General features: G+C 40.6%; 4 protein-coding genes and 1 long non-coding RNA gene across 6 annotated transcripts in view; 3 read left to right on the top strand and 2 right to left on the bottom strand.

Moving 5' to 3' along the window:
• The window catches only part of LOC105355005 (angiopoietin-2-like), an 8357-nt gene extending 2062 nt beyond the window's left edge, over positions 1 to 6295 (top strand). Inside the window, exons 2-6 of the mRNA XM_011480648.4 lie at positions 1032 to 1266; positions 1617 to 1751; positions 2382 to 2598; positions 2763 to 2958; positions 5601 to 6295. Of these exons, the coding sequence (XP_011478950.3) occupies positions 1032 to 1266; positions 1617 to 1751; positions 2382 to 2598; positions 2763 to 2958; positions 5601 to 5747 (930 nt within the window). The 3' untranslated portion in view covers positions 5748 to 6295. The remainder of the gene's footprint in view (positions 1 to 1031; positions 1267 to 1616; positions 1752 to 2381; positions 2599 to 2762; positions 2959 to 5600) is intronic.
• A 132-nt stretch (positions 6296 to 6427) lies between these two features.
• On the bottom strand, positions 6428 to 10362 carry ndufb9 (NADH:ubiquinone oxidoreductase subunit B9). Its single transcript, XM_004073724.5, has 4 exons — positions 10204 to 10362; positions 8914 to 9106; positions 8720 to 8833; positions 6428 to 6780 (listed from the first exon to the last, which is right to left on the bottom strand). Exons 1-4 carry the CDS (start codon positions 10290 to 10292, stop codon positions 6649 to 6651), a joined length of 528 nt encoding a protein of 175 aa, XP_004073772.1. The 5' UTR covers positions 10293 to 10362; the 3' UTR covers positions 6428 to 6648.
• Positions 10363 to 10513: 151 nt separating this feature from the next.
• tatdn1 (TatD DNase domain containing 1) lies at positions 10514 to 16239 on the top strand. Its single transcript, XM_004073888.5, has 12 exons — positions 10514 to 10659; positions 11432 to 11497; positions 11570 to 11619; positions 11918 to 11981; positions 12068 to 12211; positions 12289 to 12331; positions 13696 to 13781; positions 13869 to 13909; positions 13981 to 14057; positions 15287 to 15357; positions 15508 to 15634; positions 16003 to 16239. The coding sequence occupies exons 1-12, from the start codon at positions 10587 to 10589 to the stop codon at positions 16103 to 16105; spliced, it is 945 nt and encodes a 314-aa protein (XP_004073936.3). The 5' UTR covers positions 10514 to 10586; the 3' UTR covers positions 16106 to 16239.
• The window catches only part of LOC144995423 (uncharacterized), a 13635-nt gene continuing 3739 nt past the window's right edge, over positions 11410 to 21305 (bottom strand). The window contains exons 1-3 of one of the 2 annotated variants that reach the window (XR_013658961.1): positions 17521 to 17597; positions 12142 to 12223; positions 11410 to 11471 (exon numbers count right to left, since the gene is read on the bottom strand). This is a non-coding gene — a long non-coding RNA (uncharacterized LOC144995423). Of the gene's footprint in view, positions 11472 to 12141; positions 12224 to 17520; positions 17598 to 21305 lie in introns of those variants that run through there. The other variant, XR_013658960.1, reaches the window with a different exon arrangement.
• Positions 16370 to 21305, top strand: part of rnf139 (ring finger protein 139) — an 8073-nt gene continuing 3137 nt past the window's right edge. Inside the window, exons 1-5 of the mRNA XM_023959728.2 lie at positions 16370 to 16927; positions 18538 to 19193; positions 20212 to 20359; positions 20429 to 20535; positions 20630 to 20881. Of these exons, the coding sequence (XP_023815496.1) occupies positions 16765 to 16927; positions 18538 to 19193; positions 20212 to 20359; positions 20429 to 20535; positions 20630 to 20881 (1326 nt within the window). The 5' untranslated portion in view covers positions 16370 to 16764. The remainder of the gene's footprint in view (positions 16928 to 18537; positions 19194 to 20211; positions 20360 to 20428; positions 20536 to 20629; positions 20882 to 21305) is intronic.

The raw sequence follows: 21305 nt of genomic DNA, 5'->3' as shown, positions 1-21305 counted from the left end.
AACTGAATGCCTTTGAATTCCTTTGGGAAAATCACCAGACTATAATGTCTGACAAAACGGACCTGGAAAGACGGCGAGCAGCAAACTCCACCTTCATGGATCAGGGAAAAAGAGAATCGCTGGAGAGATGATGGGAAAGGAGGGAAAGCTTACTCCACAGTTATTGCCCACAACTCAGAGGCAAATTTCCAAATCACCTCCTGCCACTCTGCAGAAACTATGTCCGAGAAAATGACCCAGGGTTTTTGATTTAGCCTAAAAATGGCATCATCACAAATAAAAGAGCACTGGGAAGGCTTTTAAAATAAAGCAAAGGATGACAGGAGTGGAACTTTGAGTACAACAACATCTCAGTGAGGTGCAGAGAGATTTTTGTTGCACGCAGAGCCAACATGGCTGAAGAATTTGCTGGTAGAACAGTCATGTTACCACTGCAGACATGCAGAAACAAGCTGCAGAGTGGTTGGACTTATAGATCTAAAAAGCTGGTGGATGAACTTAACCCTAACCTACATACCTATTTAGAAAATTATAGTCACTTTCTGTCTTTTTTGTTGTTTCACATTTTTCTGGCAATGTTCAGGTTTTTCAATGATTCTATGCTTAATCTAAATGAGCATTTTAGCGCTGTTTGCTGCTACTCAACATTTTGTTCGTTTTTTCCCCCCCAGATTTAGTTTTTTGCACTTCACTTCAATGAAAGCCAAGAGAGAACCATAACAGGAAACTAGATTTTTGTTTTTTAGCCGTTTGCAGAGGAAAAGCTAGTCTGTCACAGCGCGAGCTGCCTCAGAGGAACTCCGTCCTCCCAGTGCATGATGCAGCCCACTTTTATTTTTGGCAGGGCGGGGTTGATTACATGACAGTGGGTCACTCAATCAGGCAGCATTTTAGCGTTTGTCCAATGAAAAAAAAAACAGTAGAGTGTGAGCAGAACAGCATGATCCTGCAAATGAGAAGCATTTTTCCTCAATCACACTTTGCTCTCAGCCCTCTTCACATTAGCTTCTTTCTCATTTTTTCTGCCTCAGGCGGAAGACAGCGCCACTTTAAACTCTACGTTTGAACAGCGACTGCGCTTTCTTGAACTGCGTCACGCTGAGGTTGACCCGCTGCTCCACGTGCACGCCGCAGTGTTGTACGAGCTGCAGGCGCAGGTCCGCAACATGTCGGCGTCCGTGCAACACCTGCACCGCAACACCGGATGTACCATCAATGTTCTAAGAGCAACGCCGCCACTCGGCATGAGAGACACACTATCACCAGGTACACATGCATCATGCAGAGTGGTGAGTCGTGAACTGCATGCTATGCATTCATAATGTCTCACTAAATAATGCCCAAAACTCCAGTTTGCGTTGCAATAAAATATTCTTTAGTTTGCTTTCACTTTTCTTTGTTATTTAGGCAACATTAGATGCTTTGCTGAAAAAAACCCCTGAAAGTTAATCAACATTTTTCTACAACAGTTTCCGTTTTTTAAGACTAACATTTTCAAAAATATTAATTTAGAGATCCTAAACTACTTTAAATAATCCTGTTGGTACATTTTTCTGTGCTGCTACTTTCACTAAAAAGTAACCTTTAACCTTTGTGCGTTTCCGTGTCTCCCTCAGATGGACGGTACTTGTCCTTCTGTCCGTCCGACTGTGCTTCCTTGTACATGAACGGCGTTCATCGATCTGGCGTTTACACGGTTGTCATGTCGCCCGGCACCGCTCTTCCTGTGTACTGTGACATGGAAACTGAGGGTAAAACACGTTCACGTCTGCTGTTGTTCTGTGAGAGGCACAATCTGGCTGTTTTTGACGTGTTCTTGAAGCATTTTTCTCATGATGGAGGACATTTATAAAGAAAATTAGGATTAAATTCACATTTCTGAGCATTTTTTTATTCAAATTGTTGTGAATCAGGAGCAGACGAAAAACGCTGTTTCAAAAGATCATTACTTGTGATGTAGAAACTACGCTGGGCGTGGCCACAAGTCCCCTGCTCCGCTCCATTCGGAGGCATCCACTTGCAGTGGGAGGGGCTGTAAGCTAGCAGGAGCGTGTAAACAGAGTTACGGGTGATAGGACGTTCTGCCCGCAAGTGAGAGGCGAATTCCTGATAAACAGCAGAAACTGTGTCCCAGCAGAAAAAAACGGTGTCATCATAATTTAAAAAAAAACTGGAAACGCTTTAAAAAAGGACAAAGTGGTGAAAAAACGTTTTGGACTGCTGCCCTTTTATATTATGGTATCAATATAGATATAATTCCTGAGCTCGATGGGTAATTATGAGAAAATCGCAATACAATTGATAAACAGGAGATTGTTTAGATCGCTACAAAGGAACAGCAGGCTCCTCAGACAGATCACTACCATGTTTGTCTGCACCAGGCGGTGGCTGGACAGTGTTTCAGCGGCGCCGCGACGGCTCTGTGAGTTTTAACCGTGGATGGTCAGAGTACCGTGACGGATTTGGTGAACCGCGAGGAGAACACTGGCTGGGAAACCAACACATCCATTTCCTGACCAACCAGGGTACCTACAGCCTCCGTATTGATCTGCAGGACTGGAGCCACGCCCACAGACACGCCCTGTACCAGTCCTTCAGGTAGACAAAGAAGTTCAAGTCATTTCATGAATTATAACTATATATTGGCCCATTTGCAGACCTTTCTGGTGTTTGACTTGTAAAAAGAAAACACCATTCATTGACCAAATGAAACAGAGGAAGAATCCAAGATGCAGCTTGGTGGTTTTGTCTTCCTGCTGCAGGATCGACAGTGAGGAGAATGGCTATCGCCTGCATGTGTCTGGTTTCAGTGGGACGGTGGAGGACTCCTTTGGCTGGTACCACGACCAGCACAGTTTCAGCACCCCGGACACGGGGAACATCTGTGCTGAGATCAGTCACGCTGGCTGGTGGTTCCACCAGTGTTTCTACGCCAACCTGAACGGATTTTACTACAAGGTAGACGTGACATCAGCAAAAACTTTACATGATCCGTGTTCGCGTAACCCTTGTCCTATCCTAGACACTTTAACGTTGGGAGTTGGGTCATCTAGACCCACTAGACAGTGCTCTGAACCTTTTTTCTTCAATGATTTGTGATCTTCACTGGTGTCCATGGATTACATGAAATCTTTCCACCTTTATCCACCTTTGTCATGGTAGGGAGAACACGTCAATGGAAGGGGGGGGGGGTCATCTAAGATAGCACAAGGGTTACAAGAAATCAAAGAATCCAAGAGGGGATGCTTGTTTTCCAATTTTATCATTAAAATAGGGTAAAACTATTTTGAAAAAACCAGAAAGCCTCTAAAACGTAAAATGATTAAATAAAAGAAAACTAAATTTCTCTATGGAGGACCAAAAACATCTTTAAAAGAGTTTTTAAAAAAGTGTTTTTAAGGATAAGTAATCAATTGTAAAATAAAAAGTGAAGATGACTGCAATATATACCTCAATATAAGTCACATCCCTGGCCAAACTATGCAAACAAATCCGACTTAAACCCCCAAACATGCCTTAAATATGATACGTTTTCATCAACAAAATTACAGACTATTACATTGAATTGCAAATTGCTTTATTTATAAATGAGACGTTGTGGATTTTGAAATCCACCAGAAAAATGTGTAATATTTTCTAGATTAAAAGAATAAATTTTGTTTCTTTCTCGTCCATAACCTGCTCTGTGGTTAGTCAGGCTGTCGCAGTGCAGCAAAATGTGACCTCCAAGGGTTGTGCAGACTGTAAGAAGACTCCCAAAATTAACAACAGAACCTGTTTTGTTTTAACTTATATGACTTTTTATCAGGCAATTTTTGTTTTTCACAAATGTTGGGTGAATTAGTCATTAGACATTATCTCTTAGAACAACAACAATTTGGGATGATCAATAATTTACTATAAACCATAAATGACGGGATTTTTTTGGAAAAAAATAAACACATTGTCTAAAAAAGGTTCTGTTCTGTTCCTGACTTCAGAAATCTCAGCAGGTAAAACTAGATTAACATATAACAAACAAAAAAGTCAAATAAAAAAACCAACTCCTAACTGTTGCTAAACTCTAATAACAATATTAAAGTCTTTAAAGTCCTAAATGTTTCTATGCAGTGCAAAGAAGTGGTACTTAAACTATGCTCCAAGCGTTTTTGTTACTTTTATCTGCATATTTAAATTGTTTTGAGCGATTAAATCAAATGCAATCAATTCAGCTAAAAAGAATGCATGTAAAATTTGTGGAGCATTGCAGTCCAGCTGGACCGCAGTACACTTGAGGACACCTCCATATATATTTTAAAAGTCTGCTCCCACCATAACTTTTTTTTTTCTGCTCAGGTAGATGTTTTGTAGCAGAGACCCCATTGTCTGGCTGCTACATAACATCATAAGACTCTAAGGAGCTTTAAAACGCCCTCTGCTGGACATAAGTGGTACTGTCTACAAAGGTTAGGCGTTCATGATTCATGCACGTTTGAAGGTTGTTTTTTTTTCATCAATAAAAAAAGTCAACGTTTACAAATAAGAAACTGTAAAGTACAGGGGGGAAAAAACCCTGATGTTCCCTTTACAGAAGCCTCTGGCTCAGGGGTCTGCATCCTCAGGGGTCTGCAACCTCAGGGGTCTGCATCCTCAGGGGTCTGCAACCTCAGGGTCTGGTGGTCACATGTCCTTCATCCCTCCATTGTGGGATCAAAGAAAAACACTTTGATCCTATTGCTTTGGTTAATAAAGTTTTGTCATTTAGATTTGAACATATCAGGTAGATGACTGAGCAAAATGATGGTGATGATGTCGTCAGAGCATCAACAGTGTTTAGTTTCTCTTCAAAGACAAAGTTCTCAAAGTTGGATACCAGCAGAAAAGTTGGATTCTAAAACTTGGATTCTACACCACTGTTGCACCATTTATATTTGATAGCAAAAGAAGTAAAATGACGACGTTGATCCAAAATCATGGTAGAAAAGGACATAAATGACTAAACTTTCTTGAACTTTTAATTCAAAGAAATCTGCAGCAGTTGGAGGATTTTATTTTTGCACACTGTGTTTTATTTTGAAAGGAACTCTCTTGTTCTGCTGTTATAAGTAAAAGAAGAAGTAATACAAAAAAATATATAAATAAGTACTTATAAATATTTAGAGCCTAGATTTTTTTAACCCTTGTTCTATCCTAGGCACTTTACCATTGGGAGTTGGGTCATCTAGACCCACTAGACAGTACTCTGAACCTTTTTTCTTCAATGATTTGTGATCTTCACTGGTGTCCATGGATTACATGAAATCTTTCCACCTTTATCCACCTTTGTCATGGTAGGGGGAACACGTCAATGGGGGGGGGGGGGGGGTCATCTAAGATAGCACAAGGGTTAAACAATTAGCTTAATGGTCACAAAAACATCACTAAAGTGTATTTTCTAAACCAGGAAGTGGGACTTTTGGGGTTTTGATCAGGAAGAAACTGGACTAAATGGCTCCATTAGTGTTGCAGACTATGAAGCCTTCCTCACTTGTAGACATTAGTCCGTGCATTCATTTTAGTTATAGAAAAACAAGCAGAACCTTTTTATATATATATATATACATACACATGTTTGTTTCCAGGGTGGCCACTACTCCCTGAAAGCCCACAGCTTGTTAGGGCCGGACGGCATCGTCTGGTTCTCCTGGAAGGACTCGGATTTCTACTCTCTGAAGGCGGTGACCATGATGATACGGCCACGCAGCTTCAGGCCACGCCTCTCGCCATAAGGACGCAGAATCATCCGTTATCAACTCATCATTGCTTGTTTTGCCAAAAGTCCTGAACACATGGAAATGATCACCCATGGCATTTAAGCCTCGATGTTTTTCTTTTTCCTTTTATCAAAGGGACAAATTATCCGGAGGCTTTGTGTCATGGATCCTTCAGACCCGGTGGATTTTCCTTTAACCCATCCTGAGTTCCTGACAGGAACTGTCTTCAGTGTTGTGGGTCCATTCTGCTGCTAAATACTGCCCCCCACAGGCATGATTGTGTTTTTTCCTTTTAAGGGACTTTTTTTACTTAAAGAAAATGTACATAAATCACTTTTTAAGAAAACTAAAGATGAATTGAGATCAAAAGGAGTGCAGAACCCCAGCAAAGTTTCATTCTATTAGGAACTAAAAGATTATTTAGATGAATTTCAGCCTGAGGGTAATGTTTGGATTCCTCGTGCATCATTTACCTCATTTACCACAGTACAGAAAGTTCCACGTCTCGTCTCCGTCCTGTTGTACATTTTTGTTCCTGCAAAAATACACGACTTTCAAACACTGCTGGGCTTGTTTTTTCTCTCTTCTGCACCACATGAATGACATACATTTGACTGAAACTGAATTAATTTGCTGTTTCAGTCCGACTGAATCGGAAAAACCAACGCTTTGATGAAAACACACAAACGCTCGACACTGATCACACGGGTTTATTGAACGGTTTCCTTTAGAACATCTGTGGAACGTCAAACTCCTGCAGTCACTCCGTTTCCTGAAGTTTCACTCAGTTCCAGTTGTTGGTTTCCATCTGCACGGCCGGCGCCGGTGGAAAAAGCTCCTGACGCACAGACAGCACTGCGGGCAGGACAGTTTTCAGTCAGACTGCAGGGTTCGGACCCCCGGAGAGTCGAGGAGTTTAAGTGGGGCGCTCCCTGGGGCGGGTGACATCCTGCCACCACAGGGGGGGGAGGTCGCCCTCTTTGCGGGCGGGAGGAAGGGCTTCTGTCCTGGGGCCTCCAGGTAGAGTCTCGGCCTCCAGCTGAGCAACCTGAAGAAGAGAAAACGAGCGGGACTTTAGATAAGTGATGCCGTCAACAAATATTGATCTTTTTTATTACAGTTTTTAAAAAGCTAAATATAGACAATGTTCTGACAAACATAACTCTTCTATATTTAGCTGAAAAAACGCTTTATTCTCAAGAATTGGATTAAAGAAATAACTCCTTTCACATTTATTTATTTAGAGCTCCTAGAGATGTGTCATCTGGTTTCTCTGCTTAAACAATAACTGTCCATTGTAAATATCATTACCAAAAATGCTAAAACAACAGCTGACATCATAATAGGAGAATCATGTCTTTGCATTTGAAACTAAAGAAATTTAAATGAAGGTAAATAGAGATTAAAGCCTGGTGATCAATGAAAATCCTCCTAGTGTTTGAGGTTCTGTTCTGTTCTTAAAGACCCATGAAGATGAAGATTTGCAGTATTGTATCATGTATTTCAAGAAAAAAACAATATTATTTGGCATTTCTGAGTATTTCTTTATTCAAATAGTGAATCAGAAGAAGACAAAAACAAAAGTCTGAAAAAAAGAGAGCATATTTTGTGACGTAGAATCCCTGCACCGAGCTCTCAGCAAAGGTGAGGGGAAGGGGCGGCGGGGTTGCCCTGTGCCAACAGTCCCGCCGGCCCCACCCCCCCATGGCCAATTTCTAATAAATGACTGCCGCTCTGCAAAAACTATCCAAGGAAACAACACAGATTTTGTGATTTCGGCTAAAAACAGTAAAATCATAATCAAAAGAGCAGTTGATCAAAAGACGATCGGAGTGGGGATCAAACAATACCAACACTGATAACTGAACATGATGTTCAGGGTGCCGAGGGAGGAGCTGTGGTACTGTATGAGGTCGTCTGGAGTGGCAGAGAAGTATGTCAGAGTAGTTCAGGACATGTATGAGAGAAGTATGACGGTGGTGAGATGTGCTGTAGGTCAGACAGAGGAGTTCAAGGTGGAGGTGGGACTACACCAAGGATCAGCTTTGAGTCCTTTTTTGTTTGCTATGCTGATGGACAGGCTGACAGACGAGGTAAGACAGGAATCTCCCTGGACAATGATGTTTGCGGATGACATTGTAATTTGCAGTGAGAGTAGAGAGCAGGTGGAGGAACAGCTAGAGAGGTGGAGGTTTGCTCTGGAAAGAAGAGGTATGAAGGTCAGTCGTAGTAAGACAGAATACATGTGTCTGAACGAGAGGGATCAAGGTAGAAGCGTTAGGTTACAGGGGACTGAGGTGAAGAAGGTGCAGGAGTTTAAGTACTTGGGGTCAACAGTTCAGTGTGATGGGGATTGTGGAAAAGAGGTGAAGAGGCGAGTGCAGGCAGGTTGGAGCGGGTGGAGGAAAGTGTCAGGAGTGTTGTGTGACAGAAGAGTGTCAGCAAGACTCAAAGGAAAGGTGTACAAGACAGTGGTGAGACCAGCTCTGCTCTATGGGTTAGAGACGGTAGCAGTGAGACAGAGACAAGAGGCTGAGATGGAGGTAGCGGAGATGAAGATGTTGAGGTTCTCCTTAGGAGTGACCAGGTTAGACAGGATAAGGAACGAGTACATCAGAGGGACGGCTCATGTTGCCTGTGTTAGCGACAAAGTCAGAGAAGCCAGACTGAGATGGTTTGGACATGTTCAGAGGAGGGATAGTGGATATATTGGTAGAAGGATGTTGGAGATGGAGCTGCCTGGCAGGAGGGCAAGAGGACGGCCAAAGAGGAGATATATGGATGTCTTAACAGAGGACATGAAGTTGGCTAACGTTAGGGTAGAAGATGTCCATGATAGAGTGAGGTGGAAAAGGATGATTCGCTGTGGCGACCCCTGATGGGAAAAGCCGAAAGAGAAAGAAGAACTGAACATGATGTTGCACATTGAGATGACAAACACACGGGCACCAGAGGCACTTAAACCACACGTGTGTCGTCGTGCTCACCTCTCTGTCCCAGCTCTGCATCCTCAGCTTCTTCCACTGCTCCCTCTTGGAGAAATAGTCCGGGTACATGGTCTTCTCCGAGGGATGCCAGTAATCCAGCACCCAGTCAGGGACCTACAGAAACCGAGCGCAGCGTCAGGTGATCAAAAAGAATCCGGTTTGCAGTTCTGGTCCGTCCCAAACGCTAGGTTCACCTTGTAGCACTCGTATCGCTCATAAGAGGTTCCTCCCGGAGAGTCGGGGAAGATGTAGGGCTGAGGGTGTTGGTTGGTCCAAAACTCCTCCTCTCCGGCCTTCAGCATCAAAGTGGCCTTCACCATGTCCTTCTCATTCTTGTTCTCGTCAAAGCGCGCCCGCAGCAAGCACGCGTAAAATCGGTATTTGTCTCTGGAGCAGGAAAAAAAACGTCTGAATGATTCAGTTTGGAGTGCCGGAGTACGAATATTTAACTACTTTGACTCAACTACAGATAAAGTACAGATGTAAACAAAGAAGGTTTTCTGGTTCAACACAAATGTGTCAACTGTTTAACAAAAAAAGGTGATTTTAAAATAGTGTACAATCGCTTATTGCCTAATAAATTCTGGAAAATAATATTTTTGTCTGCTTTACATTGGACAATTTGAAACTTCTTTCACATTATTGTTTCTTAAATGATAAGCAGCTGCATGAAAACTAAAATAAAATCACAGAGTTTGACTAAACTCTCAGTCTAAACCTGAGCCTTTAAATAAAAAAATATGATGACATCAACACTGATATTTAACTTGAATGAAGAAAAAGGGGTTAAAGAAAAATAATAATGAAACTGCAACACAGAAAGGTCAAAGCTTCTTCATCTACCTTAAATGTTTTTATATAATGTTAACAAAAAATAAACATACACAATACATGTAAACAGTAAAAACCTTTTTTTCTTTCATTTTTGAATGATCTCATCTTGTCTTTACTATAAATACAAACAAACAAACAAACAAACAAACAGAGCATAATTTAGAACAGAATGTTTAGAGCTCCGTTTTGGTGAAATGTGACAAAAATCCACTAAAAAAAGATCTCTACTAACTGTTACACTTTCCTAAAAAAATAAAATCTAATGTGGACATTTTTGCAATTTCCTTATTGGCGAATTAATAATATTGAGTGAAAACAATAGAACTTTAAAAGCTCAAAGCTGTGATGCTTTTGCTAGCAGGAGCCAACTGTCTGTTTGATGTTGGGCTATTTCTAATCTCTGTTTTAAACAATGTGCCTGATCCAAAACGAAACAAGAATTTTCATAAAAATAATAATTACAGTTGTGCTTAGTCAATAATATTTTCCTTATGTTATAGCAAAGAACTGAAGCTTTGGGGTAAAATGACCGATGATCTGCAGAGTGACCTCGCTAACACAGCAGCTAGCTAAACTGATTATAGCCCATAACAGAAAACAAAGTCGATACTATAATCCCTGCAGGCCGTAAATAACACAAACCTTCTCACCTAAACACACACCACGACTCCAGGTGTCTTAGCGACTTCTTGTAAAGCCGCAACACTTTCTGTTGGTGAGTTAGAAAGGCAGAGGCCATTTTTCGCCGTCCCCTGTCACCTTCTAGCTAAGCGACGCAGTGCATTGTGGGATATTGTGGCAGTGGGCACTTTAAACCGTAATAACTACAACAACACGCATGTATATTATTACCATTTTATTTATATTTCTCAATTAATGTTCTTTATTTATCTAAATAGTAAAATATCCTAGTGGAATTAGTTTCAGATGTATACGTAGCTTTCTTTTCTACTGGTAAATAGGACTTCAAAACAGGAGGCTGACTTTAACACAGACGTGCGTTATAGTAGAATGATTACGGTACTGTTGCACCATGGGATTTCTGAAGTCTGCAAGTCTGTTTCTTTTTAGGAGTATAACAACAATGGCACAGTACAAATTCATTGGTGAGGATTCCTAAATACCTAAGCGGAATACAATTTAAGGAGCTGACCTTCATATATTTCCAATATGTTTTAATCAAGGCGAACTTTTAATGAATTTAGCAGCATTGCTAACCATTAGCCCTGTTTAAACCATGGGCTAGTATAGAATGGTCAATTTATTATGAATGGTTTAAACAAATAACTCAGTACATTAACAGATTTGGAACAGTTGGTTTTGCGTTAACAGTAAAAAAGAAACAAAACACATCACCCACATTTAAGTCGGCTGAGCAAAAAGACACATGAACCAGCATGCAACTGACAAGCACAAGGTTTTCAGTTTTTAAACTTAAATTATATATTTTTTATCTGTTTTATGGCAAAAAAAATCAAAAAAGTGTGTCAACAAAACCTTAAAGGCATGTTTTTTTGAAAAGGTATTTAAAAAAGAGGAAGAAATAAATTTGTATTCCACACCTGTACGTTTATGAATATTTGATTTGATAACTCATTTAATAATTAATCGTTTAGGTTTTAATGCTATGTAGATACTGTAGATACAATTGTTTTGTTTTTCAAAATAAAGTTCCTTTCATTGAGATCTATAATGGTATTTGGGAAGTACATCATTTTAAATCAGCATAAATCTTCTGTAATCCATTTAAAACCAAAGACTCGCACGGTTATCCATGCATAACCAAATATGACAGCAGGATCAACCAAAACACAGTTTAGTTCTCAGCTTTTCTGTGGTGAGATTGTGAAGATCTGACTTTTTTTTTTGCCTCTCCAGATATCGGTGTGAATCTGACGGATCCCATGTTCAGGGGAGTCTACAGGGGGAAACGAAAACATGAAGGTGAGTCGCTCCTCACCTGATTCTTCTGACTTCATAACCATCACGTTTTATTGAGTTCTGTTTCTCTTTCAGATGATTTTGATCAGATCATTGACAGAGCTCTCCAAGTCGGTGTTAAAAAGGTACGTTTTTCTCAGCAAAATACTTGGAAATAGTTTTTTTTAATCAATGCCACCCCCCACCCCACAAACTTTACAGCTCTAAGTTTGGATTAAAAAAATAATAAAGAGCCATATTAGCCAATTAAAATAACTCCAATCTAAAGAAATGATTGACTTTGACTCAGTAAAAAATGTAAAAAGAAATATGTTTGCTTTGGAAAAATAACCTAAAGGCTTTAATGGTTTACTGGATATTATAATATAAAAGCTAAAAGTCTCTAATCCTATAACAGCTTCTATACCATTTCTCCTGTTTCAGTTCATGATCACTGGAGGAAACCTTGCAGACAGCAGGGCGGCCCTGAAGCTGGCTGAGACTCGAGGTCGCGCCCCCACCACAGCGCAGATGTCATCCAGGTGACCTGTTTTCTATTCTGACTTAATAAACAGTCTTTTTATTTTATTTTAGATGAGTTTTACTGCACCGTCGGCTGCCATCCCACCCGCTGTGCTGAGTTTGAGCAGAGCGGAGACTCGGACTACCTGTCAGGGTTGAGGGAGCTGGCATCAGCGCACAGAGGGAAGGTGGTGGCCATCGGAGAGTGTGGACTGGGTGTGTTTTTCCCTGGGACCAGAAAAAAACAGCATTTTCACGTGACTTTTTTTCTCATTGCCGTGTTTTATGCTCAGATTTCGACAGGTTGGAGTTTTGCCCAAAGGAGACTCAGCTAAAGTAAGTTTGCAGCTGCAGCTTTTTCAGGCAGGAGGTTAACAAACACACCGCCGTTTACTCTTACATTACGTGTCACGTTAAAGAAAACTATGGAAAATGTGGGAACAGAGTTCATGTTCAGCATCAACAGGAATATTCCTGTTATTACATATATTTGAATCCTACAGCGAGAGAATGACATTTTCCTGGGGTATTTAAAGTTATGGAAAAGTGTTTGTTTGTTTTTTCATGTGGATTTCCCTGAAAAAACTGGACAAACTTTAACATTCAAAAATACCAACAGATGCTAAAATGTTCTAGATGAACTCAAAAGTATGCAATATTGGCACAATCCATCTGTTTAATCCTGAATATCCTTTGTTGACCCTGTTCTGGATGACATGATCAGACAGGCGTGTTACCATGACAACGTCTTTTTTTAGAATGTAAAATAGTTTAGGATGTGTTTTATTGGAGAGCAAACCCAGTCATCAGCTGTTCAACACATTTATTCTTTCATTGGAGTTTGCTTCGCGTTGGAGTGGCCCTTTATCTGCTAAATACTGTTAACATTTTACTATTTTGAATGTTTCCTATCAAACATTTATTTCTTTGGTTTGCCTTTTGAATTGGCATAAAGCAATAATTTAAGCTGCTACTTCAAAAATTGAGATTCAATTATTATATTTTTTTTTTCTTGTGAAATATTTAAAAAAAACTTTGATAAAAAGGTAATTAAAATCCAAATAAATAAATAAAAATATATATATAAACATAAAAGGGTGCTATTTCATTTTTTCCCCCCTAAGATATTTTGAAATACGTTGTATGCATAGTTTAGTTGGCATGGCAACAATAAATGAACAATACATCTTAACAGGCTGTGGCTGTTTTGCAAAATATTGCATTTCCAGTATTTTTCTTTTGATTTAGGACCAAAAAAAAGTCAGTTTGACTTAATGCGTAATGGATTCATATTTACCTATTAGTCTTTTATACTATCAGAAGTGTAAAACACAAAGATAACCTATTATAATTATTAAAGTAAGGGATACTAATAGCATTTATTAAGATAGAAGGAGCTGCAGTTTTTTTAAAAGTTCATAAGGACTTTGTTTTGTTTTTTTAAGTTAAATTAATTTTACTGTTTTCTTCTAAAACGCTCTTAATTAATATAATCGGCTGAAAAAAATCGATTCAGATGGACTTTTAGGAAACCTTTTCTGCTATGGAACCATCCTGGATAAAGGAGGATTTTCCCAGATACCTATGAATTTATGAAAAAAGCATCATCTTAGTTGCATTCCAAATAATGTCTCAGTAAATCCCTGTTCACTTGTTTTCCTCTCTGCTTCCCTCTTGCTGCTCTTTGGGATCCTTTCCAGATACTTTGAGAAACAGTTTGACCTGGCTGAAAGCACCAGGCTTCCCATGTTCCTCCACTGCAGAAACTCCCATCAGGAGTTCGTTGGTCCGTAAACATCTCGTCTGTTTCACAAATGCTCTTCTTTTTTTTTAAATAAAACAGTTTAACAACACTTTTAACTTCATTTGACAGACATCATGAGAAGAAATCGAGACCGATGTGTGGGAGGAGTGGTGAGGATGAATCTGTTTTTTACTTTCATGCTGCACTGTCAGACTTACTGATGATCTAATATTTCCTTAAGGTGCACTCCTTTGATGGAACTGCAGAAGAGGCTGCTGCCATACTTGACATGGACCTCTATATCGGCATAAACGGGTGGTAAAGAGATTCTACATGTTTGGTTTTACTCTCATAATTTTTACCTTACACATTTTTCATCTCTTCTTTATGATTATGATGTTTAGAGTTGCTTCCAGAAAATGTTTATGGTTCAAGTCTAATGAAAAGTATGGGGTGGTCTTTTTAGTCCAGTGATATCTGTACGATGCGTTACTCTTTATTTTTGACATCTGACGTTTTTACTTGAAATCTGAGAAACATAAACAAAAGACAGATGATCTAAATAGAAAAAAATACTGTGTAATTTTGAAATTTTCAATAAAAAAATAACATTTTTTACAGAAAAACAGCAAAACAAAAGTTTTTAGGCTTTAAAGCTACTGCCCCCTATAGTGGGGTGGTGGTATTGCAGTTACCAAATGATAAAACGAACTCATGCACAATAAATCGCAAATTTATCGTTAATCGTGATATCAAGCTGTGCAATACGCATGTCGCAAAAGACGGCGGAAATTTCCATAAATGATTACCTTAAACGTGCTAAAACAATCTTATGGCAATTTGAATTATTTAATGAATCAAAGAAATCAATTTCTGCATTTGACCAATCGGATGGAGCCTCCTATGTAGACGAGAGTCATTTGGAGTGTAATTTAAGTTATGATTACTTTTATTTAATTTAAACGGTTGCCGTGAAAAATAAATTATGTATTTAGATATTTGCTATCTGTTTGTGTTTCGCAAGTTATATCGCAAAACACAATACAATTAGTGGAAAGTGAAGTAGTTTATCGTTTAATTTGTTGACTGACTCGTAACCTAATGACTCGTAAATTCTTTTTTGAAAGAAAAAAAAGTAATAGAAATATTTTAACCTAACTTTAAAGACCCACTCCGGTGGTTTTTATCTTGTCCTTGTGGCATTTTTCTCATGATGGAGGACATACATTAAGAAAATTAAGCTCAAGATTGCTTTTCTGAGACTTTCTTTACTCAAACCGTTGTAAATCAGGAGCAGATACAAAAAAAAAGAGATTTTATGTGATGTAGAAAATACACTAAGTGGGCCACTAGCTCCCTGCTCCACTCCGCTCTACAGTGGCGAGGGCCTGGGGGGGTCGGGGTTGGAAAAATGCTCAAAAGGTGGTGGGAGTGGGTCTTTAAGGGTTAATCCCTCATACATTCCCCAAACAAGATGAATCCCTATGAAGTGTGCGTTCTTTTTCATAAAATCGTGGCTCTGAAATGCATGAATTGGTATTTTTCAGCTCCTTGAAAGCAGAATCCAATCTTGAAGCCATGAAGTCCATCCCCACGGAGAGGTTAATGATAGAAACAGGTGAAGAACACCCACGTGTGTGGAACTGTATTTGACAAAATGTAACGTTTATCATTGGGGCGTTCAGCAGATGCTCAGACGTGGTCTTTACCTGTTTTACTTCAAACATTTTGCATAAAGTTTTCTGTCTCTCCTGTTTCTCCTTCACAGATGCTCCGTGGTGCGGCGTCAAAAACACGCATGCAGGTTCTCAACATGTTAAAACAGCTTTTCCCACCAAGAAGAAATGGGAGGCGGGACATTGCTTGAAAGACAGAAATGAGCCCTGTCATATCATGTGAGTAACCTGTAAGAATGTTTTTGGAGGTTATCTCTGTTTTAAAGACCCACTCCAACGATCTTCTGATCCTCTTTTAATTCTAAATATGCAATAGTCAAAGTATAAAAAGGACCTATTTTCTGCAGAGCAGCAGGAGGGCAATGGAAAGTTGTCTATTGATCTATTTGTCGACGAATGCATCGGTATGGAGTGGAGCAGGGATCTTGAGGCGATTGTAGTTTGAATGTAACAACTAAATTTTTCTTCTATGTCCTCTGTCATGAGAAAAATGCGACATGAACGAGATAAAAACACAATTTTCGTCATAGTGGGTCTTTAATTAGGTATTTACATTTGACTAATAACTCTTATTGTTTCTGTTCCAGACAAGTTCTTGAGGTGATGGCAGCTGTAAGGGAGGAAGATCCATTGGAGCTTGCCAACACAATCTACCACAACACCATGAAAGTCTTCTTCAGCTCCGGCTGAGGACAAAGAGATGCCCTCGGAGTGTCAATGTGCTGCAGTGACAGACGTCTGCTTAAAAAAATAAGAGATGCTATCCTGAAATAATAAACATTTGTGTCTGAAATATTGAGGCATTTAAAAAAAAGTGTTGAGTTTCTGTGTTCCGTCAGTTTTTAATTTTTTATTTATTTATCTTATTTTCCTTTTCACTCACAGTTTTTCAAAGTATTTTTTTATTTTCATTTTTTTCTTCACATTTCTATTCTGTGTTTCGTCAGCTGCCACACCCACGCACGCACGTACGGCGTGACGTCACATCGCTCGAATCACAACTTCTTGTGTGATCTTCGCCGAGCTGAAACACGAAGAAAGCGGTCGTTACAGGCAGAACTAAAGCTTTGTTTTCGCGACAGTGGGGTCCGTGGGGACACCGCGGACGTCGACCGGCGTCGCGATCAGGCCGGATGGGAGCAGAAGCTCCTCTTTTCTCCCGAACACAGGAAGCAACAGGAGGTTGAGAGCCGGGACGGACACGATCATGAGCCGTGGGGCCGCGGAGGATCGCCCCCCCAGCTAGATAAACAAACGACAGGACGCGAAGAGGACGGACGCAAACACATTTCGAAAGTACATGGATAGCTGGGGCTGACCAGGACCGTGAAGCACCCCACGGACGTCGCATGGCGTCCACTCAAGCCCGGCTGGGCCAGCAGGCCCTGGCGGTGCTAGACGTGGCTCTACGAGTTCCTTGTATTTTTATCATCGACTCGATTTTTAACTCGTACAGCGACCCTGGACTGGGATGGCCCGGCACGATGGGAAAAGTGTTGATCAGAGTTATGGGTAAGCCGATTAAAAGGGAAGCGTTAAGTCCGTGATGCTAGCAAACATCAGCTAGCCTAGCCAAAAAAGGAGCTAGCAGTGACATTAGCCAGAAGTGCTGTGTGCCACCTGTCAGACCGACTAAAGCCGGTTCAGCTCCCAGCCGGTCTCTCAGGCAGGGATGTTTACTAATTTACCAGTTACTCTGCAGTTTTCATGTTTGCCTGACGCTAACTAACTGCTAGCTGTAAGCTAGTTCACAGCTAAGGTCAGGTATCTGGTCAGACAGGTGTTTCACTTTGGTTTTTATCTTGTCTGAATCAATCGAAGAACTAGAGGCGGCCAGACAATAATGCTGCCCGACGAAATCTGTTTTTTCAGACGCCATAAAAATAAACGAAGACCCAGTATGTATCTGTGGTGCTCTTATATCAGAATTCATGACATAAATAACAGCTGTGTGTTTGTTAGGCTTTGCAGTGAGTTCCACCTGCAATGAACTCGAAAGAGAGAAGTTGTCATCTGTCTGCATATTTATTAGACGCACAAACCGCTTTTTTTTTTTTTTTAAATAGAATAAATGTCTCAAAGCGATGTAAAATTGTAACTCTTACAGAACGTTCACGTAACGACGTAACTCCCGGACTCCTCCAAATCTGCGTGTTTTCGAGGCTGCTCAAAGATCGTCTATTCACGAAAACGCATTACTCGACTTTTTTTTTTTTTTACTGCATTAGCAAGTAAAATCTTTTTGTTGTCAATACATTATGTAACTATAAATTCACAGCTTGACCTTTGCACACCAGTGCTCAAGAACTTTGAGAGGAAAGTAATTTCTTTAAATGCAGAAGTATGAAATTCATTGTAACTCAACAGGTCAGTGACTTCTTAGTCAGTGAACTCTTCCTTGAAAAGCTCCTAACTACTACATCCAAACACACTTGGGGTTAAAGTTTATTCAATAGCAACACATCAAATCGACGGATCAGTTTTCCTCTAGAATAATTTTCCATAGTAAAAATTTACAAGTTTATAAGTTGAAAGTTTCACCTTTTCTTCTTTTATTTTAGTATTTATGTGAAAGTAGTTTAATAACTAAAACAAACCTGGAATTTTAACACTGATCCATCAAAATACTTCTAGAGAAAAGAGATGAACATTTTAAACTAATGCTTCACATTTGTTATTAATGTAAACAGTTGTCTCTCTTTTTTTTCTACTGTCATGTTTTTATTTTATTCTGTTTTCTAGTTTAAGTGCCGCTCTGGTTTAGCAAAGTTCTATAAAGTTTAAACAAATGCAAATCTGTTTTGCACCTTTTTCGGGGTGCTTGGGTTGAAATCCTTTGACAGGGTGTGTCATTGAAAAAATGACAAACTGTAGCTCTAAAGGATGCAAAGTTTTGTTTAGAAATGCTAAGCAGTGAGAACATTGAGTTCATTTCAAAGAAACAGATAAACTTCCTCAATCTTGTTAGAGCTGCACAATGCACTGCTTTCATTTGTGTTATTTTCTGCTTAGTTGTCAACATTCCTTCTGAATTCAGAGTTCATTAATAGATAAAGAAATGCTAAAGACTGTGGATTTTTTCCCTGTTGCATTTCTCAGTTTTTGGTTCCTCGTCTCCGCAGGTGTCGTCATCTCCATCGTGGTTCTACTTCTCTCCCAGAAAGCTCTCTTCAGGTTTTATACCCTCTTCTTTGCCGTCGTCCTCGCCGCGGTGGCCGTCCTCATAAACTACCACGTCACCTCACACATAGACTTCTACAACACGTACTACAAAACGGCGCTGGGGTTTCGGCTGTTCCCCAAAAACGGGCCGACGCTGTGGATGGGCATGGCGGCGGTGCAGCTCCTGTTCAGCGTCGGCTACGTCTTCCTGCTCGACCTCCAGTCTGTGTTTGCTGCTCTGGTCGTGTTGGACGTCATGATCCCTCTGTGGGCCATGATGCTGGAGCTGCCCGCAGACGCCAGGCAGCTGGTGGCCGTCTTCTCCGGCCTGGCGCTGGCCCTCAACACGGGGGTCTGTCTGGCCATGAGGCTGAAGTGGTTCTACTACTCGTGTCGGTACGTCTACCTGCTGGTACGACACATGTACCGGATTTACGGACTCCAACTGCTGCTAGAGGACACGTGGAAAAGGATCCGCTTCCCCGACGTCCTCCGGGTGTTCTGGCTGACCCGGATCACTACCCAGGCTCTGATTCTGGTCTATGTGGTGCGAGCAGTAAGAGAAGAGAGCGGGGATGCCACGGGGGGGGCCGCAGACGGCAGCTCTGATCCACAGGTAGGAAGTGAACTTTGTCTTCACTCTGATGATCTTGTGATCTATAGTTCTGGTGCCGGTTTTTATCCATAATTTAAAAAAAACAGTGTTGTTTCCTAGGACATAGTTTCTGCAGAGCGGCAGTCGTTCATTAGAAATTCACCTCTGATTGTAGGTGGGACGGCTGCTGTGGGCCACGAAATTATTCATTAAAGCATTAAATCGTTCAATAAAACACAAAATAAATACACATTTCTTGAATCATTTAAAATTTAATTAAATATCGACACATTTCATTATTTCTAATTTTTAAACAATGACACATTTATTTAATAATTTCACGTGAAATATATCTATTACAGTTTGTCTTCCAGCCCACACTGGGCCATGAAATAATTACACGTCATAAAATATTTAAATGGGCTTTTTAATGACTGTTTTAACATTTTAATGCCATTCATTTATTGAGCTCCAATCTTATTTATTCATTTATTGACAATTTGAAATAATTAATGGCACATTTATTGAATAATTTAATGGCGTATATACCTATTTCAATCTTGCGGTCCTCTGTACTTCAGGAGAACCCGTTAGTTGGAGAAAAGGGGTGGAATAAAAAATATGTTCTACAATTCCTGTGAAGGGGACCTAAAAGGCGCTTTTTATCGCTCTAAGAAAACTGTTCCTAAACTAACAGTAGCTGCTCAGCCTCAGAAATAAATGAAAAGACAATAGAAAGTTGGAATTTCCTCCACGTTTGTCATGTTTTACCCTGAAATGATCTGCTCTTGAAATGGCCTTTTCTAAGGATTCCCATCTTGTTATTTAACCCATTTCTTGAGGAACTTCCTTGTTTCCATTTCTGATTTTTTTTATATTTTAGCTCTGAACTTTCAGGAAGTTGCAGGAGTTGTCTAATGCACAATAGTGGTGGTGATGATGAGAACAAAACAGTGACTGCATGTGCGGCTGAAGTTTTTTGATTTGCTCCCTGTGTGCTAAAGCCCGTTCACAGTCAAGCCTTGCCCTCCATTTTCAGGGTTACCTGTTGAGCTGGGATGTTTTCTGGGATCTGACCAGCAACCTGATCATCTCTGGTTGTGATTCCACGCTCACCGTGTTGGGAATGAGCGCCGTCATCTCCTCGGTGGCGCATTACCTGGGCCTCAGCATCCTGGCTTTTATAGGTACCAAGACTCTTTTAGTACAGACTTTTAGAATCTGCTGCTCAAACTTAAAGCTTTTTTGACCTTCAGGTTCAACTGAGGAAGAGGATAAGCGTTTAGGCTTCGTGGCACCTGTTCTGTTCTTCATCCTGGCCCTGCAGACGGGCCTCAGCAGCCTGAATCCAGAGGAGCGTCTGGTACGTTCCTGTTTCTGCACCTGCTGATCTCACGTTTTTTTCATTTAAAGTTGTTTTGTTGTGAGCTGTAACTAACCGTCACTTTGACCCGAAGGTGCGCCTGAGCCGGAACATGTGCCTTCTGCTGACTGCCATTCTGCACTTTATTCACGGCATGACCGACCCCGTCCTGATGTCGCTCAGCGCCTCCCACGTGTCGTCCTTTCGGCGCCATTTCCCCGTTCTGGTGGTGTCGCTGGCGCTCTTCGTGCTCCCCGTGGCGCTCAGCTACACCCTCTGGCACAACAACGTCCTCAACACTTGGCTCTTCGCCGTCACTGCCTTCTGTGTCGAGCTCTGCCTCAAGGTCAGCTCAGAGAACTGTATATTTATGATACGGTATGGCTGTGAGGTTTCCAGGTGATGCCGTAGCTTTAAAGGTCAAAGCTCCATCTTCAGTAGTTTCATACTGTAGTTACAGTAGTTTCAAAGCCACAAGTTGGATCCTCAACTTCCAATTCTCCACGTCAGTCGCCTTCTTTTCATCCTGCAATATTTTGCTGAATTAACTGAATTTGAAAAACATTTCTAAATTCGGCTGATCTGGACTCAAAATGAGCTCAATCTTCCTGATATACAGTGGGGCAAAAAGTATTCAGTCAGCCACCAATTGTGCCAGCTCTCCCACTTAAAAAGATGGAGACTTTCATCATAGGTAAACATCAACAATGAGGAAAAAAACATCCAGAAAATCTCATTGTCTGATCCGTGCAAAGGAAAGAATGAATGGG

This window comes from Oryzias latipes, chromosome 11 (assembly GCF_053564925.1).
Source record: "Oryzias latipes strain Hd-rR chromosome 11, Olatipes_Hd-rR_3.1".
NCBI lineage: Eukaryota > Metazoa > Chordata > Actinopteri > Beloniformes > Adrianichthyidae > Oryzias > Oryzias latipes.
Note: the sequence above shows the minus strand (reverse complement) of the source record. Positions and strands in the feature narration are given on the sequence as shown.

What these genes read in the sequence shown, in the direction of transcription:
- tatdn1 (XM_004073888.5), top strand. Translation starts at nt 10,587, where the DNA reads ATGGGATTTCTGAAGTCTGCAAGTCTGTTTCTTTTTAGGAGTATAACA. An exon ending in TCCAAGTCGGTGTTAAAAAG is followed by an intron (nt 11,620 to 11,917) that starts GTACGTTTTTCT and finishes CTCCTGTTTCAG; the next exon opens with TTCATGATCACTGGAGGAAA. An exon ending in AATGAGCCCTGTCATATCAT is followed by an intron (nt 15,635 to 16,002) that starts GTGAGTAACCTG and finishes TTTCTGTTCCAG; the next exon opens with ACAAGTTCTTGAGGTGATGG.
- ndufb9 (XM_004073724.5), bottom strand. Translation starts at nt 10,292, where the DNA reads ATGGCCTCTGCCTTTCTAACTCACCAACAGAAAGTGTTGCGGCTTTAC. An exon ending in GAGTCGTGGTGTGTGTTTAG is followed by an intron (nt 9,107 to 10,203) that starts GTGAGAAGGTTT and finishes TTCCTGCTCCAG; the next exon opens with AGACAAATACCGATTTTACG. An exon ending in TGCAGAGCTGGGACAGAGAG is followed by an intron (nt 6,781 to 8,719) that starts GTGAGCACGACG and finishes TCTCTTCTTCAG; the next exon opens with GTTGCTCAGCTGGAGGCCGA.